Genomic DNA, 18,042 nt, shown 5'->3' with positions numbered 1-18,042 from the left:
CACACCCCAGATGAGGTTGTGATATTGTTTGCAAATGTAATATGCATGAATTATGGAAAGCTGAAATGCACATAAAAGCACAATGTCTGAGCTTTATGAGTGTCTGTTGTGAAGCCTGAGGTCTTTTTAGCTTTTGCTCTAAAAATGTTTATTCCAGAAAAATGACTCCCCACTGATGTAATTGTAATGTAACAGAGACTCGTTCGAACTCAGGTTGTTATTATGCCTCTCCCTCTTTCTCATTTGGGGTTCAGTAGATTTAGTTTAACGCTCTGATATTTTTACTAAAGGTAAAGGGGGAGTGGAACATCTCAATATTTAAGCCCTTTCTCTAGCTGAAGATGCTGCATGTGGTGTCGTCAGTGGGGCCTGAGTGCTATAGTCACCACACCACATGTGCTGAACAAACAAGTCAGATCCATGGAGGCTCCACCTCACAACTTACAGGACTTACAGGAACTTACAGGACTTTATGGATCCGGTGACACACGTGCATTCATTGACTTGAAGAAGTCTTACTTGGCTGGTTGTGATCATATGTTTTCCATCTCCAAGAGAAGAATATGCTGGAAGGAACACCATCCTGAAATGATGCTCAAACCACTCTTGTACTGGATCTGAATGGTGAAAGTGGAAATTGTCCCACAACTACACAATTTCGCTCAGTTTGCTCCTGATCACCCTGTGGAAAGTTGATTTCATTGAGGGAGTTTAAACAATTTAGAAGCCTTTCTGTGTTTTGCGACCCCAAGACAGCATTGTGTGGCACACCATCAGTGGATTGGAGCACTTGTCGTCGAGGACATTGACTGTGGCACAATGTTTTTATTGGGATGAACTCTCTGTTGCAATTGTTTTCACCTGATATATTAAAGTTTTGGTTGGCTGTATGAACTACTGTGAAAACATTTGTAAATTTTGAATGTAGTAAACGTAGGTAAAGATTTTGAGAAAGTTCCACATGTAACACTTATTTAATACAAAGATGTCAGCCAATCACAGCTGTGGGTGTTTACACAGCAGACACGCCCCTTCCAACAGAGCGTTCAAATCAGAGGGACAAAATCAGGGTAGAAAATGAAATCTATTTCTTCACTGATTATAATGGGAGTCACTGATAAACTACAGCTGTTTGACAGCTCCAGCAGTTATTAAGGGATGGTTCTCTGATTGCTTTGTATATAATTTAATCACAATCTAAAGGGTTAGTTCACCCAAAAATGAAAATTCTGTCATTAATTACTCACCCTCATGTTGTTTCACACCTGTAAGGCCTTCATTCATCTTCTGAACACAAATAAAGATCTGAGAGATTTCTGTCCCTCCATAGACAACTGTGCAACTACCACTTTGACACTCAAACAGTTCATAAAGAGATCGTAAAATTGAGCGGTTTAGTCCAAACTTTCTGAAGAGACTCGATCACTTTATATGATGAACAGCTTGAAATTAGGCTTTTATTCACATATAAACATTGATGAGTGAACATAAACAGAAGCTCAAATGTGCAGCGTAGTGCACAAGAGTGAACCTCATTGGTTCTTTCAAGAGAACATGCTTGAGCTGTTTATCATAACTGTGCATTGATGAATGTTTATATGTTTGTAAAAACCTAAAATTCAGTCTGTTCATCATTTAAAGTGATCATGTCTCTTCAGAATATTTGGACTAAACCGCTCAATTAATATGGATTAGTTTAATGATCTCTTTTTGAACTTTTTGAAGCGTCAAAGTTTCAGTTGTGTAGATGTCTATGGAGGAACAGAAATCACTCTGATTTCATCAAAAAGACTTTTCTTTAGTTAAAAAAAATGGTTCCCTACATCTCAGTAAGATTTTGTGACTTTTTCTAAATTATCTATCTTTACGCACACACACACACACACACACACACACACACACACACACACTCTCTTTACTCGTGTTCATTTCTGGATATTGCTGTTGGTTTTATTTATAAATAATTTCCTTTTTTTTTTTACAATCACTAGGACCCATTTCAAAACTCTTCACACACTTCTCCTAACCAACTTTCATCTTGGCACAGCTGTTCATTTCCCATTCAAAATGCACTCATTCTTCCAGAACTCTAGCAAAGGTTTTCACTCAGCAAACACACTTTGTCAGAAAACACAGACCTAAAACACTAACATCGGGAAGCATTATATAATGATTTCTTTTGTAAAAATTCTTAGTTTTCTTCAACTGCTCACACACATAATCTTTACTTGTCACTCAATTTCTGAAGCCTGATGCTCAAACAGCAGAACCACACGCCAAATCTGCAAAACACTAATTCTCAGCCGTCCACTCAGTTTTCAATTTCACACTTTTTTCACAAAACACAACACACAATTCTCTGTGTAACACACAAAATCTTGATTTCCTTTTTCAAACACAATCATTGTTTCTGTCCAACTACACACGGTTGATGTATTTCTGTTCTTTCGTTCTGTAATACTGTATTCACAACCTTATGCTTACAGTAAAACAATAAATAGCTTGGTTTCAATCTTGCTCTCGTGTTTACCGTGAATTGTTCAACATCTCTCTGATTACTTTCAGTCTTGTACAGAAATGATCACAGGAGCTCATGAAAGAAGAGCTTTAGGTTTTGATTAACTGTGTGAATATGATATATCCAAAAATAGAATATTATGGCAAAAGTGTTTGCAGCGTAAGACAAATGATTGCTTTTGAGAAGTGTTTGTGATATTTTGAATGCAGTGCTTCATTTTGCAAGAAATGTGAGGCATTTTGTGATTCCTGGATTTGTGTGTAAAGTTTTGAAAATGTAAGCAGTTGAAAAAAAAACAAAAAAACAAAACTGACAAAACAAGAATAACACTCTCTGTTGTATATAATTCACTGCAGTTTATGTCACATGAACCATGTTTACATTACAGTATAAAATTATTCCCAAGTTTTCCCCTTTGAATGGATGATAATGAAATTGAAAGACTAACGCTTTTTTAGGTGTTCAGTTTCATCTAATTGCTTTGATGGTGTCTGATTTTTTTAGATTCAGAATATATTTCATTACAATATTAAATGCAGCATATTTCTGTCTTATTCAGTTTTGTATTATGTTATTGTTTTGAAGTTTTGAAAACAGTATTTAAGCATGTGTAATTGGCCTGTAGGTACACTGAGTTTTGGCGTTTGTTGTGTCGAAGTGAGTAAAGAATTAATGTAATTTGAAAGATGAAGTCACTGAATGCATTTTGTGCCAAAGCAATGATAAATGATCCACAGTTTATCCCACACAGATTTCTGTTGTGCTCACTGTGTGAAGAGATTTGAAAAAAGTTCACAAAATGTTTCACAAAAGTTATGATGAGCCACATCCAGTAAAATGAATGGCTCTCTATGGCCCCCTGCTGGTCAAAACAATTTCTTTCTTAAACTGTAATTCTTGTAGGTTAATCTCTAACCAGCAGATGGCAGAATTCTACACCTAACACTATAGATCAATATCCAGAAACAGCTTATATTTCATTTAGATCATCATTTAAGTGATTTTTCATAAAAATGTAATATTTCACATGCAAGCTAAAGGTGTAGTTGAGGAATTTTGTGGTAAATAGGTACAAAAGTACTTCATATCTCCCAAAACACAACATTAATGTATTAGATGAGAAGTAAACACACATACATATATATATATATATATATATATATATATATATATATTATTTGTATTATTAAAAATGTATATATACATATATATATATATATATATATATATATATATATATATATATATATATATATAATTAAATCTCAGCTGCTCTTGTAAGATATTTCTGACACCATCTTGGTTGCTGCTTCTACAAGAGCCACAAAGAGCTTATGAAGCATCGACAAGATCTCATTGTTGAAAGGAATTGCTCAGATCATGGCTACAAAAAATTCAAGGCATTAGAGAGACAATGGGACACAGTGAAGAATATGACGGGATGCACTTTTAATTAAACGCAAATTTGTCACCCGTACTTTTTTCAGGCAAGTGTATTCATGTAAAAGCCAATGTAAATAAATCTAGATTTAAATTCAAAGACACAAGATAGTTGTTTTATTCTTATCCGCAACAAGGCTATCTGAACATTATGGAGCACACACTCTCATGTGGTGTATGTTTCATTCATACTCGAAGCCAGAGGGCGCTCTCACAGACATTATAACTTTTTTAAAATTTAATGATGACTTAACGGTGCTAAAGAGGAACTTTTCGTCGACTGAGAAACCAAGGACTGTTACTGAGTTTTTGAAATGAGCGCATGCGTAAGAACAACCCCCCTCCTTCGAAGGAACGCCTCCCAAAACTCGTAAACACTCGTATTGGAACACGAGTGTTTACCACCGGCATTCGCTGTGTCGTGTTAGTGGATTCATTATGTCGGACTCACCGCAGGTAACTCATAATCTGCAGTTGTTACTCCTGTCTCCTGACAAAAACATTGCATGCGGCGCCTGTGGAGTGTGGAAAGTTACTGGAGCGAGCAGCCGCGCTCGTCTCTCACGAGGAACGTCACGGCAGTGATTGACAAGCCAGACGGCCAATCGTTTACGCGATGAACGCGTAAACGTTTGGCTGATGTTTTTAAGGCCCTACCTCGTGCACAGATGATGTATATTAATATTATTCCTTTCAGTGCACCTAATAAATAGTCTTTTATCAGTTAGTAAAGACAGTTTCAAGTAATATTGCAAAAATGTATAAAACAAAACATCCTCTTTAGCACCTTTAATTTGAGAAATTTTCAATTGCGCTTCTGATTTGACTGTGAGATTTGCCAATTTTGGGTGTGTTTGGCATACATTTTTATTTCTGTATAACAAAGTAATGGGTCTGTAATTTGCACAGTCCAAAAACTATAATAGACACACATTAGTTCAAAATCAACACAGTCTCGTGGATTTAGGGATTCGTAGTAATGCTGAATCTAAAACTTCTATACAGTTATTGCCAATAGGGTAACCAACATCATGTTAATTTTACTCTGGTCTCCCCAGAAATTATGGACAATCACCTCATGGTCTCAGTCGGCTCCTGAAAGCTCATTCCCATCAGCTCTATATCAATAATCTTTTCCTCAGGGTCTTGTCCCCTGGCATAGTTGTGGACTTGTCACAATGAATAACAAGCCATCTTAGGAACGCGGTTTCTGGTGAGTGGTATAGAGGAGCATTTTTGGGGCAGACTGCTGTACCTCTGAGAGCTCCCCCCTTTTGATGCTGCTGGCCTCACAGACATCCGCTCCACCACTCTCATACCCATCTCACATAAAACACCTCCCATCAGGGTAGATGCCCAGTGGCGGCGGCAACCCCCTGCCTTAGGTTGTCCTCTGTATGGCCAAAGAGGATCTTACCCGTCATTGAGAAATCACCTCGTGCACACTGGTACCCACTCTTTCCCATTCCAGATCTTTGACAGTTTTCTTCACCAGAATCGGGTGTTTCCTGGAGCTTAGGGAGGTTGCATTCAAGAGCCACCAGAGCCACTGGACTGCCTAATAGTGTTAAAACATGGAGACAGGTTAATAACAGCAGTTATTTAATCACTAAAATCATTAGACTGTGCATTCTCTCAGCAGTAACATATCAGTGCTGAGATTGTTCTCAGTGAATTTAATTCTCACTGTCCATTCAGTGTAGTGTTTTGCCACATCTATAACCGGAGCCATCGGCCCTGCACATGGTGGTGACAAAGATCAGACAAAAAGTTACTGGTCATAGAAAAAAATCATCAAAATAGTCACTTATATCATTCAAGGTCTGTATTACCAATTTAAAGACCTCTTTATACTCATTAAGTTTTACTTTGACACATTTAACAACAAAATTTAACTAATTTAACAACTTAACCTCTTTATGGCAATCATTTCTTTCAACATCTCTGTGTCCATGATTTTCAACTGAGACACTGTGCTTCACTATAAATAGCTTGTTATCACTTATGACACAAGCTCAGATAGCAGCTTTTAGCTGACTTTGAGTGAGAGAGAGACTCTGAGGATTTCAGGACTGGTACACTGTCTTTTTATAACTTTTAACATCAAACTTTACTTACTGTCTTTTAACTCTGGCCCAACTTAAGACTTTGCCAGAATTGACATTCGTTTTCAAATAAACATTATTTTTATATTTGTTTTATATTTGTCTTTGACCCATATATCAGGGAATTTAGGCATTACAAACTTCAGATCAGGTTGAGTCTCTGTGACACTGGCAGTCTCATTTTTGCCATTTAAACCCTCTATGTCACTTTGACCATCATAAACCAAACATTTAGAAATTGAAGGTCCTGTGATAGCGATGCGCTCATCACATAAAAACATACTTGAGACTGTTCAAATATTTTTCCATAAATTGAAACTTTCAGAACATCCAATCATCCCTATTTTCATTCTCTACTTACTTTTTATATATTTTTGTAAATCATGTTTCAGATTTATTTTCAGTAATTTTACATTAACCTGTTTTTGTCCATTTAATATAAAACTTATTATTATAGTTTTCCCTTCAAAAGAAATTCCTTTTGACCTTATTGTTATCTCTTGTTCTTTCTCAGTTTCACAAGCTCTCAGACAGAGTGGAAGTCTCTTTTTTTGTTATTTCTTTCTTTTGTTTACAAAATTTGTGACTATGGCCAAGTTTCCCACACTTGTGGCATTTTAACGGATGTTTACGGCATGAACGAGCCAAATGCCCTTTCCTACCACACTGGTAACATTCTATGTTATTTTGTAGATTTGTTTTAGCTTCAACCACAGCAGCAGATACTTTGCCTATATTTTGATCCTTATTAGCTTGTAAACGGCTCCAGCATACAGCACACCATTGAACCAGGCATTCCCAGTTTGGAATGTGAACAGAGCCACTGATAAGCAGTTCTCTGTATACTTTGGACAATCCGCCTGTGGCAGATTCAATCACAATAGCCGAATCATAATCTTCATCATTATCATTGGCAGCACAGTAATTTTCATAAGCTGCTCAGAAACGCTCAACATATTCTAAAGGGCTTTCACCAGGTTTTTGTTTGACATGCGTTACACTTGTCCAGGGAAAGGATCCCCGACCCAAAATTTCTTTTACTTGTCCTTTATAATCATTGTAATGTGCAATATTGTCCCCAAGTTACTGGGGCCCTAACTCAATTCCCTGAACTCTACATAATTTACTTGAGGGAACCAGACTTTCTACCAGAACCTATACATCAGCTATGCCCAAATTTTGTTGCCTAGCAACTGCTTCTATTTTATCCCACAAGACTTTGTTTGGGTTAAACAATTTAAAAGGTTCCAACCCTGCAAGCAAACTGTTTTTCTCAGAGACTGAGAGTCTAGTCCACTCTCCGAGCTCAAAAGCGGCTCCCACCTCTATGTTTCTCTCAACATTGTCAGAACGTCTGACTGGAGCAGCTGAGACAGTCCCCCTGGAAGTGACCACATTCAGTTCCATGGGGGTCAGATGGAGATTTCTGACTTCAAGACCTGTGTTAGTTTTTGCTTGCATGGTAGGAAGCTCTGGGGTTTCTTTATAAGTGTGAAGGGTATTTGCAGCAGCAACATTCGATAAACTGCACATCTCAGTGTAAGGGCTATCAGTCTGGTTCTCAGTCTGTGGGGTGGTGCCTGAAGTGGCAGCTGCCTGAACAGTCTGAGAAGAGAGCTCGGAAGCGGAGAGAGCAGACACACTCTGCAATAATTTACAGCTCATAACTCTATCTGCTTTTTCACAAACTACTTCAAGTCCTTTACTCCAACTACTCAGATCAAACCCTACATCAATTCCTGTGACTTCAGATATTTTATCACGTTGGGCAGTCAGACTGTACCATCCCTCAGTTACGTCTGGGATTTTCTTTTCAGGAGTTAAAGGTACACCACCCATTTTACAAATCCAAGAATAAGCACAAACAGCTAGAAATGTAAATCTTTCAGGCTCTTTCTTGGTCTGTAGCCAGTTGAGTTGTTGAACAACATTCCAATCAGAATCAAAGCCCTGACTAACCATTTTCTTGATTAGCTCTGCATACAGTATTTCTTTGAAGTGAGAGCCTCAGAACAAAGCTGCTTACAGCGTTTACTCCCTTCTGTGTCATCTGTAGCAGGACTGATCAAGTTACTCCATTTGTCAGCCATATCTTTGTAAAAGTTAATTCTCACCTGAACAGATGGAGGCGGCGATCTTTAAACAACACAGCTTTGGCTTCTGCTTGATGAAACTGCAAAGTATACTCCAAAATCACAGTTACATATACTGGTCCAATCCAATTAGTGTCACAATTTTATTTTTGTCGGGATCGTTCCTGATGCATCCGTGACCAACCAACCCTATCCCTATCTTTATTTCATCATATTTAACTAAAAGCTTCTATTCCTGACTACCTGAATCACTAAGCTCGGGGCGCCCCTGTCTGGAATTGGAGTCAGAGAGCTTTGGTTCGTGAGACACACTAGTAGTAACTTCTTTACAACCCCTTAATGGAGTGTAGTATCCCCACACTGTCTGCCTCTGATGGCTTCCAGTGTCTTTGTCAACCCTTTAATAGAGTATAGCATCCCAGCTTACTAGTGTCTTTCCTACCCCTTAATGGGGTGGGGTATCCACCACACTGTCTGCCTCTTATGGCTTTCAGTGCTTTCCAACTCCTTAATGGAGTGTAGTTATCACCAACCGTCTGCCTCTTATGGCTTTCGGTAATACACCAGCCTGTATTCAAGGACCTGGTGTCCTACACTCACATCTGAGTGCGTAAACCCACCGTCTCACTTCCCAATCCTCTCAACTCTTTCAACCAGACAGCCCTAACCAATAAATACATAAATCTTCCCACCTTGTTTGTTGGTTAGTCAGGGATGTCACCAAAGAATGATTGCTCGCAATTCCTCCACCATAAACTGTTGGAGATAAACAGTTTAGTACCCTTGAAACCAGATATGTTGAATAAAGACCCAGAGTCAAAGTTTAAAATAATTAATAAATTGAAGAAAAATGTAATGAAGAATAGTTTGCAGTTTCATCAGCAGAAGCCAGCTTCAAGTCTCACAAGGAGTTTGTAAGGCCGCTCCCCATACATTCACATTTCCACAACAATTATACTCTAACAGAGTCAACTAACTACGTCATCACTTCAGGTTGGATGATTCTGATTGGCTAAGAAAAATAGACAAGATTAGAAATTTTCCACATGTGGACAGATAGTAAGAAGCATATCTCCCTTCATCACAGTGATAACGAGGGGGTCCCTAGATTTAGGTACCGGATGTCCTTTTGGGGTCATGACATGGCGTCTGCTGGTCTCAAGCAGAATGCCAGTTGTCCAGTACAAAGGAACCTGCACAGAATTCTTAGCGCACATACACGATTCACAGCTTCTTCAAGGCTGAAGTTGATCTGAGCTCTGCTCTGAGCAGGAAACTTTCCCCAAAACATACTGATAACATGTTCTTTTCTCTCAGTGAGAGGTACAGAGGAAAATAGATGCTTTAACATACATTGAAGAAGTCATTCAAATATTTTAACAGAAATATAAATGTTGATTAATAACTTAAAAGATATATAATGAAGCGGCAGTGGATTCCAGAATCCATCCATTTTAAAAAAATATAGCAATACCAAAATACAAACAACGTAGAATAGCTTGAATACAGCATGCGTCTCCCTCAGACTGTAAACGAAGCTCGGGCGCACTAGATAACATGTCATCAGCGTTACTTTTCCAGAGCAGAAGGGGGCGGTAATGCACCAATAAGCTGGATGCCAACCGGCGTAAAACAGGAAAGAAGAAGAAACAGTGTCACTGTGGAGTGAAAGCGGATATACAACAGACCCGGAAGAGAAGACAATGCTGAATAAAGTCATAGTTTTTGTTATTTTTGGACCAAAATGTATTTTCGATGCTTTAAAAACTTCTAACTAACCCACTGATGTCACATGGACTACTTTGATGATGTTTTTATTACCTTTCTGGACATGGACAGTATACCATACAAACACTTTCAATGGAGGGACAGAAAGCTCTCGGACTAAATCTAAAATATCTTAAACTGTGTTCTGAAGATGAACGGAGGTCTTATGGGTTTGGAACGACATGAGGGTGAGTCATTAATGACATAATTTTCATTTTTGGGTGAACTAACCCTTTAAACTAACTTTTCTTCATGGAATAGTTATAAAAGCCCTCTTTGTTCTCTTGATATGGAACATTTTCCTTATGGTGATTCTGAAAGAAAACGCGCTGGGTTTCTACTGTTGCCATAGTAACAAGCGCAACTTTAACGCGCATCTGATTGATAAACCGCGCGCTCTTATGTCAGTGTTGTTAATGGTGTAGTTATTTCAGCAGTTTCCTCGCACATTCAGTTTAACGACATTAAGTTCATAATTTCATTTATCATTCATTGAACTGTGTGTATGCATTTAGACACTTACATTATGTGTTTGCTCCATCCATGCAATAAATGCGCGCCTTGAAACTGCTCAGGTAATGTCAATGAACCATTTCGGACATTTCCACGCAATAAAAGCATTTTATTTCAACAGTAGTGACCGTGCAATGACTTGGCAGCTTTATCAATGGCTTGAGCAGTTTGACTCAGGACTATTGCTGTCTTAATAGAGAGCTGTCACCTGCTCATGTGAATAGCAGTGGCCGCCCTGAGGAGAGCTCAAACGTGGGCTACGGACTGAGCGCGAGCGCAATCCAGTTAGAGGCGGTTAAGAGTGCAGCCGCGCGTGTCTGTGAAGGAGAGCTGTGAGGGAAGGCGCAAAATGACGGCGCACAACGTCTCCATCAATTCGCGCATGTAGTAGGCTTATTAAATGTTTATATATTTTAAATACTGAATTGCTATAGAATTGCGATTAATCAGATTCTTAGCATTTTACATCGATTATTGACCGAAATAAACGATTCACGATTCAAAAAACATGTTTCAAGATCGATGCATATGCATCGTCAGGATTTGTAATCAATGCATAGAGAAAACGAGTGAATCGTTACACCCCGAGTACTTAAGATTAACATGATATTTTTTACAGTCTATGTGTAGAGCTCAGTCAGACTGATCAAACAATTCACACTCTAGTTCTTGATTGATTGATTCTGACATAGAGAATAAATTAATTTAGTCAAAAGCACTTTATAAAATACAGTAGAAAGCTATTAAAGGTCACATTGGGATAATAGAGATCACAGTAATAAAATCTATAATAAATATATAATTGATGGATCAGCACAGCTAGAGATGAGTGACACCTCATTTTATAAATGTACAAAATTAATCAGTCAGCAGTGTAATTATACAGTTACCATGGGAACCGCTGATCTCTATCTTTAAAATGAATGTGATGCACTGAAGAAACACTTCATTAAACTCTTTTAAAAAGTAATTTAAAGTCATTTAAAAAGTCATTTAAAAACATTCAAAATTATGGTTCTGAAAAAAAAAACCCTGTAAAACTAAGCCTTTAAAAACAGAATCATTCTGTGAACATGTAAAATAACACTTAATAATGAGTTTTATCCGCTCATGTCTTTTCTGTCTGTGTTTGTGTGTTTCTTAAAAATAAGTGAAGTAGTTTCACTTCCCTCTCTATTAATACACTTTCTCTCTCTCTCTTGGGCGTCTCTGTCACATTTAGCAGTTTATTTTAAAGATGCTTCCAGGAAACATTCAAACTCATCCGAACACTTCAGAAGAGCTTCAGAAGAACTGAATCTACTGACAACAGAGAAGATCATTTAATAAGAGAGAAGGATGAGGATCATCTTGACTTTCACTCTGCTGATGATTTCTGGTAAGAAGTTCTGATCCAACAATCACATCAGAAGAACTAGAACAGAGATTAAAGAATGACCAAAAGTCTTTAGATGCGTCTCAGTTTGGGTACTTATGCACTATATGTCATTTTGTAGTATAAGTAGTTATGAAATAAAATAATGACAAATGTTTTTGAAACAAAAAAGTTTGTTGATCTGTACTAAGGCTTGCATTTTTGTGTTCAGAAATTCAACATGGTCATATATTTAAACAATGAATATTTCACTTTAAAACATTTCACACACATTTTCATTATTAAAAATACATGCAACATCGGTGTACACGTTTCTAACTTAAACAGCATTTTAAGAGAATGACTTACAGTCACAAAACCAACTGTAAAGTTCATGTATGTCAAGTATCATTCATACCTTTTAGATGTTTGATATTTAACAAATAAACTGTCAAATCTTGTGTAACTTTAATAAGGATTAACCTTTATTTAATTTGTACAGTGAAGATTATATGCAGTGTTATTTTACATTTGATTACTTTATTCAGTTTCTGTACCTGAAAAACACTGATTATTTCATTTGTGTCTTTGTTCTGTTGTATTTATTTATGTGTGCTATTGCTTGTAGTTTAATTATTTGTTTTTGTTTATTATTAATGACTGTTTACTTGTCTTTGATAATCTTTGAAATTAGTAGTTTTAGCTTTGGTAATGAAAATTGTTACATTTCACTGGTATCTAAAATATTGGGTGTCATAACCTTATTTAATACTATACAAGAATACATGGGTCAAAAACAACAAAAACAACAACTATTTTATTAATTTATTACTTTTTTTGTGGTGGGCCAGTGAAAATTTAATTGTTGAATTCATTGAATCGAATCGAAAATCGAGAATAGAATCGAGAATCATAATCGAATCGAACTGAGATCTTGTGAATCAGAATCGAATTGGGACATCTGAATCAATATAAACAGCCGAGAGCAATATATATATTAAGATGTAATATTTGATCTGTACATCAGCGTCGGGGAGGGGAATAAAATTATAATCTCGATCGCGGTAGAGAAGGCTGCTTACATGTAATGTAATGAAAATGTGTGTGAAATGTTTTGAATTGAAATATTCACTGCTTAAATATACAACCGTGTTGAATTTCAGCCCATTAAAATGCAAGCCTTAAAAATATTTTTTTAATTAGTGCAACTCAAAAACTTTTTTATTTCAAAAACATTTGTAATTCATTTACTTCCATGAATAGCACCAGTAGTGTTCACACTGAACATTCAAAAAGAAATAGTGCACTTTAAATACAGAATGTTGGGCCCGTTTACACTAGTGTGTTTTAGTTTTAAAAAGCATACATTTTGCCACGGTTACACTTGTCTTTTACAGTACGCCATTGTTTTTGAACTGAAAGACTTTTGAAACCGATGGTGTGGCTGCCCACATGATCTGCGTATCCTTGACGACCGTGTAAACAATAACATGGAGACTGAACTGCAATCTTTGCTGGCTTTATACTGAAGCTGCCTACCTGTGCAAGAGGCAACTGAAACACGCATGCCCAGTGTGCATGAATGGTCATGTGACATGCGTTTTCGGCCGTGTAGTGTAGACGGAGATCGTTTTCATTTTAAAACAAAAACGCACTAGTGTAAACTGGCCTTGGACACTTCATGCACTCGACTGTCACAGCTTTAATTATGTAGTGGAGGGGCATCAGACTCTGATGTTGAATGACAAAATAACGTTATAAAATTCATACACTACATGGTTTAGTAGACTGCATAGTGCATAGTGTATCATTTGGGCCGCAACTTTTATTTTCACCTAATATGGTGAAATTACCTTTAGGGACACTTTAGAATAACTCTCACTCCAGTATATGTTAGTGTTGTATTAAGATGCTGGTTTGTTGTAGGTGTCGTGAGCTCCATGAATGTGACAGGATATTCAGGAGGAGGAGTCACAATCACATGCAAATATAAGACAAAATATGAGCAAAATGAAAAGTCTTTTTGTCGAGGTGATCAGAGCTCCACATGCTCTGAGATTAAAGTTAATTCTGGAAGATTCTCTCTGTATGACGACACAAGTTCAGCAGTCTTAAAAGTGACCATCAGAGATCTGAGTGAAGAGGATTCTGGGATGTACTACTGTACATTTGGTAAAACTAGAGGAAAAGATTCCTACACTGAAGTGAATCTGAAGGTTATAAGAGGTGAGTAACTGAGAGCTCAAACCCATGATGATCTCCACAACATCACGATACTCAACACTGACTGTAATTACTGCCGTTCACACCTGAAACTCATAACAGACTCCATCAATAACATTTTGATCTCCTGATGGAAGATTCACACTCATAATCCTGACTTCATTCATAAATGTTGCAGCAAAGTGAGCAGAAATGTGTTTATATTGAGAACAAAATGACAAATTATCTGAGTTTGTGTTTAACAGATCAACAAAACAGGACTGTGAGAGGATATTCAGGAGGAAACGTCATTATAAACTTCAAATATAAGATGAAACACAAGAAATATGTGCGAGTCTGTAAAAATGCAGCAGATCAATGTTTGACTGTAATGAACACTAACAGAACAGCAGAACAGAAACATGACGGACGATTCTCTGTTTATAATAACAGATCTGCAGATCTCTTACGTGTGTTTATCAGAGAGCTGAATGTGGATGATTCTGGAGAATATAAGATTATAGTTAAAGTCTCTGAACAATACAGTGTCTTCTCTAAATTTGATCTGGACATCAGAGACGGTGAGACGCTTTCAGTCATTTATGCATTATTTGACAGAATCCATGAATATATCTGGTAATTGTAACATTGCTGCACTTGATTTGGATCTGAAACAGATGATTGTTGTGTGAAGAGCATCAGTCTATCAGCTGCTGCAGGAGGATCTGTGAACATCAGCTGCAAATACCCACAATCCCACAGAAAAGATGTGAAGTTTCTCTGCTGGAGATCTGGAGATGATCTCTGTGCTGAAGAGTTGTCTGTGACAAAGAAAAGTAAATGGATTAATAAGGGAAAGATCAAGCTGTATGATGACAGAGAAGAGCAGCTCCTGACGGGAAGCATCAGTCATGTGACTGAACAAGATTCAGAATACTGGTGTGGAGTGGTGTGATATTAATCAAGTCAAGTCAAGTCACCTTTATTTATATAGTGCTTTTTACAATGCAGATTGTGTCAAAGCAGCTTTACATTGATAACTGGTATTTTATTTTGGCTGCACATCAGCTCTTAAAGAATAGTGTCAATGCAGGCAGATCAAAGCACTGTTGATTATCAAATGTCAAGTCAAATGTCAAGTTAATTGAAAACCATGACTAATTTCTATTCAGAAGATCACTATGTTATTTATCATGTTGCTTAAAATCATTGAGGTTTGAAGCTGATTCTATTCAAGTAGGATTATTTTTAATTTAGATGTTCTGTTTATCAAAGCAAAACCACAAACTGCAGTTAAAAAGAGGAAGTATAGAAATCAAACTGCATTTTGTATAATTGCAGTCTACACAGGTAAAAGTGCAGCTTTGTGTTTGTGATGCTGTTGGGGCAGTCGTGTTCTTCCTCTCATTACCACAATCACAAAACCACCAACCGCAACCCAAATGAGCACAAATTCTGAGTATGAGAAACTAGTGTTGGGCGGTATGACCAAAAATGTATATCACAGTATTTTTCAAAATTATATCGGTTTCACGATATATGACAGTATTTTTTTCCCCATGACCGGGCGTTAACCACATTTTCTACTGATTGAGAGAGGAAATACTGCAGTAGATTGAGTAGAATGACCTGTTTTACTGTCATGAGTGAATATTGTAGACAAATTCCACACTAGTTAATACAGGTTTACAAAGCCCCACAAAATGATGCTGTGGGGAGACAACAACCAATAAAACACAGACCTGCAACACACTCATTACAGACTCATGAATATTAAAATATGACCATGGAGATAGAAAATAAAAGAGTTGAATCTAACCCTATATAACAAACTGCCAAAACGAGGGAGAAACGCGGAAGAACATTTAAACTGTCTAAGGATATTTTCAGTACATTTAAGAGCACTACAGTCTCTGAACAAATGACACAAGTAAGTTTAACACAGAAAGAATAAAGCAGTTAAATTTTTGCCCATTCTTCTTTGAATTGTCAGTCTATTTATTAACTTACATCGTCTTCTGTTTCGCAGAATAACCCTGTAATAAGTTCAAGTTCGTAGGGAAGGAAGAGGACAGGGTCGGCTTTGACTGCTGACTGAGCTTTATTCAAAGTAACAAAAGTGTCCAACAAAAGTCTGTGCAGCACACAACAACAAAATACACAATCCATAATAGGGCTTCACTCCAGTGTTGTTGTCACTATCAGTCAGCAGTATCAGTCAGCAGTGTCTCTCTGTCTGTCTGTCTGTCTGTCTGTCTCTCTCTCTCAATTCAATTCAATTCAATTCAATTCAATTGGGCTTTATTGGCATGACTGTGTTATGATACAATGTTGCCAAAGCAATAAACATGTAATAGGTTATACAGGTATAGATTGATAATTAAATAAAATAAAAGGAAGAAGAGAAAAAAGAAATATATATACATGCATGGCTATATTGTATATGTTATCATATAATTTAACAAGTGGTTAAAAAACAAACAAACATGGTAAATAAATACAGAGAGCAGTAATGAGATTGAAAAGAAAAAGGAAAAAAAAAATGAAAGGAGAGGGTTTATTCTTTGTCCCTCATAATATGACAGGAGGACACATACTCTGCTGCCAGGTGGACACACTTCTCTTTCTCTCCTAAAATATAACAAAGTTTCTCAATGTGGCTTGCTTGTTGGAATTCAGGTAGAATTTGACCAATTTGGGTGAAATATGTTTCTCTAATATTATTATATTTGTTGCACTGTGTAAGGAAATGTAGTTCTTCTTCCACGACTCCAACGGAGCAGTTTGAACAGAGTCTGAGCTCTTTGGCTCTCCAGCTCTGTTTGTGTCGGCCCGTCTCTATATACAGGCTGTGGTCGCTCAGACGATACTTCGCCAGGAGCTTTCTCTGACGATATTCTTTCATTTTTATTAAGGTGCCAATTGATAATCTGTCTTTATTTTGTGAAAGTATTTTAATTTGTTTATGTCACAGAAAAGAAGGCTGGATACAGTTGCAAGTTAATATCTCTTTATTAGAGCTTCACGCCAGAAGAGGGTAGACAAACACACACAGCAGCAACACAGACAGCAGGAGAGGGGTAATACAGGGACTTCGATTGGCGGTGAATGTCCGTGGTAAATGATAATCCAAGCAGAGAGTCCGTGTGTCCGTGAGATGATCCGTGAGTGTATCCAATGCGAGTAATCCAGAGAAACAGACAGGAACCAGGGAACAGCGACGAGAATCCAATCAGGAACAAACAACACGAGAAACAACGGGACAAAACACCAGGACTCCACACAACGATCTGACAAACATGAGACGAAAGACATGGCGTTAAATAGGCAGGTGTAATGATCCACAGCTGCCGCTGATCAGTGATCAGCGGCGACGCCCACACAGAACAATCAAGTGACACAACCTACACACAGACAACAGTATGAGACAGCGGATTAGTGAACCGTGACAGTTTATTTGTGCTGCTTTGATCTGCCAATCTTGGGTGTATTTTTCCTGGGTTCTTTGACCTATTTCTTTAATTTTTGAGAGTTTGAATTGAATTTTTTAATTTAGTTGGTGTGTTTCTACTAAATAGTGCAGGGGGTCATTCTCTGGGTGTCCTGCCCTGTATGAAAGAGCACAGTGATGGTAGGCATCTGCCTGTGAGTCTGACAGATGAAACCAGAACTTCGCTGCTCTCTTCTGGATTTCAGATAATAGAGAGAATCTGCCCAGTTCTGCCCTGCAACCCAGACTAGGGGCATTTCTGTGAAGACCCAGGATATTTTTGCAGAATTCGAGGTGGAAAATTTCAACAGGATTTTTGTCCCACGATTCATAGTTTAATTTAAATTTGGGGCCCCAGATTTCAGAGCCGTACAAAAGAATGGGCTTGATGATGGCATCAAAAATTTTCATCCACAGTTTTATGGGTGGGTTGAATTTGAACAATGATTTTCTTATATTGTAATAAGCCCTGCGTGCCTTATCGGTCAGATCTTTCATTGCCATTTCAAATTGTCCAGAAGCTGAGATTGTGAGACCCAAATAATTATAATATGTGACAT

The 18,042-nt window shown here is 37.5% G+C and overlaps 1 protein-coding gene across 1 annotated transcript; it reads left to right on the top strand.

Annotated features, from left to right (window-relative positions):
* Positions 1 to 11,539: 11,539 nt before the first annotated feature.
* Positions 11,540 to 14,947, top strand: LOC125279310 (polymeric immunoglobulin receptor-like). The gene is made up of 4 exons (XM_048208820.1): positions 11,540 to 11,814; positions 13,717 to 14,016; positions 14,259 to 14,573; positions 14,670 to 14,947. Exons 1-4 carry the CDS (start codon positions 11,775 to 11,777, stop codon positions 14,945 to 14,947), a joined length of 933 nt encoding a protein of 310 aa, XP_048064777.1. The 5' UTR covers positions 11,540 to 11,774.
* The last annotated feature ends 3,095 nt before the right edge of the window (positions 14,948 to 18,042 follow it).

This window comes from Megalobrama amblycephala, linkage group LG12 (assembly GCF_018812025.1).
Source record: "Megalobrama amblycephala isolate DHTTF-2021 linkage group LG12, ASM1881202v1, whole genome shotgun sequence".
Taxonomy (NCBI): Eukaryota; Metazoa; Chordata; class Actinopteri; order Cypriniformes; family Xenocyprididae; genus Megalobrama; species Megalobrama amblycephala.
Note: the sequence above shows the minus strand (reverse complement) of the source record. Positions and strands in the feature narration are given on the sequence as shown.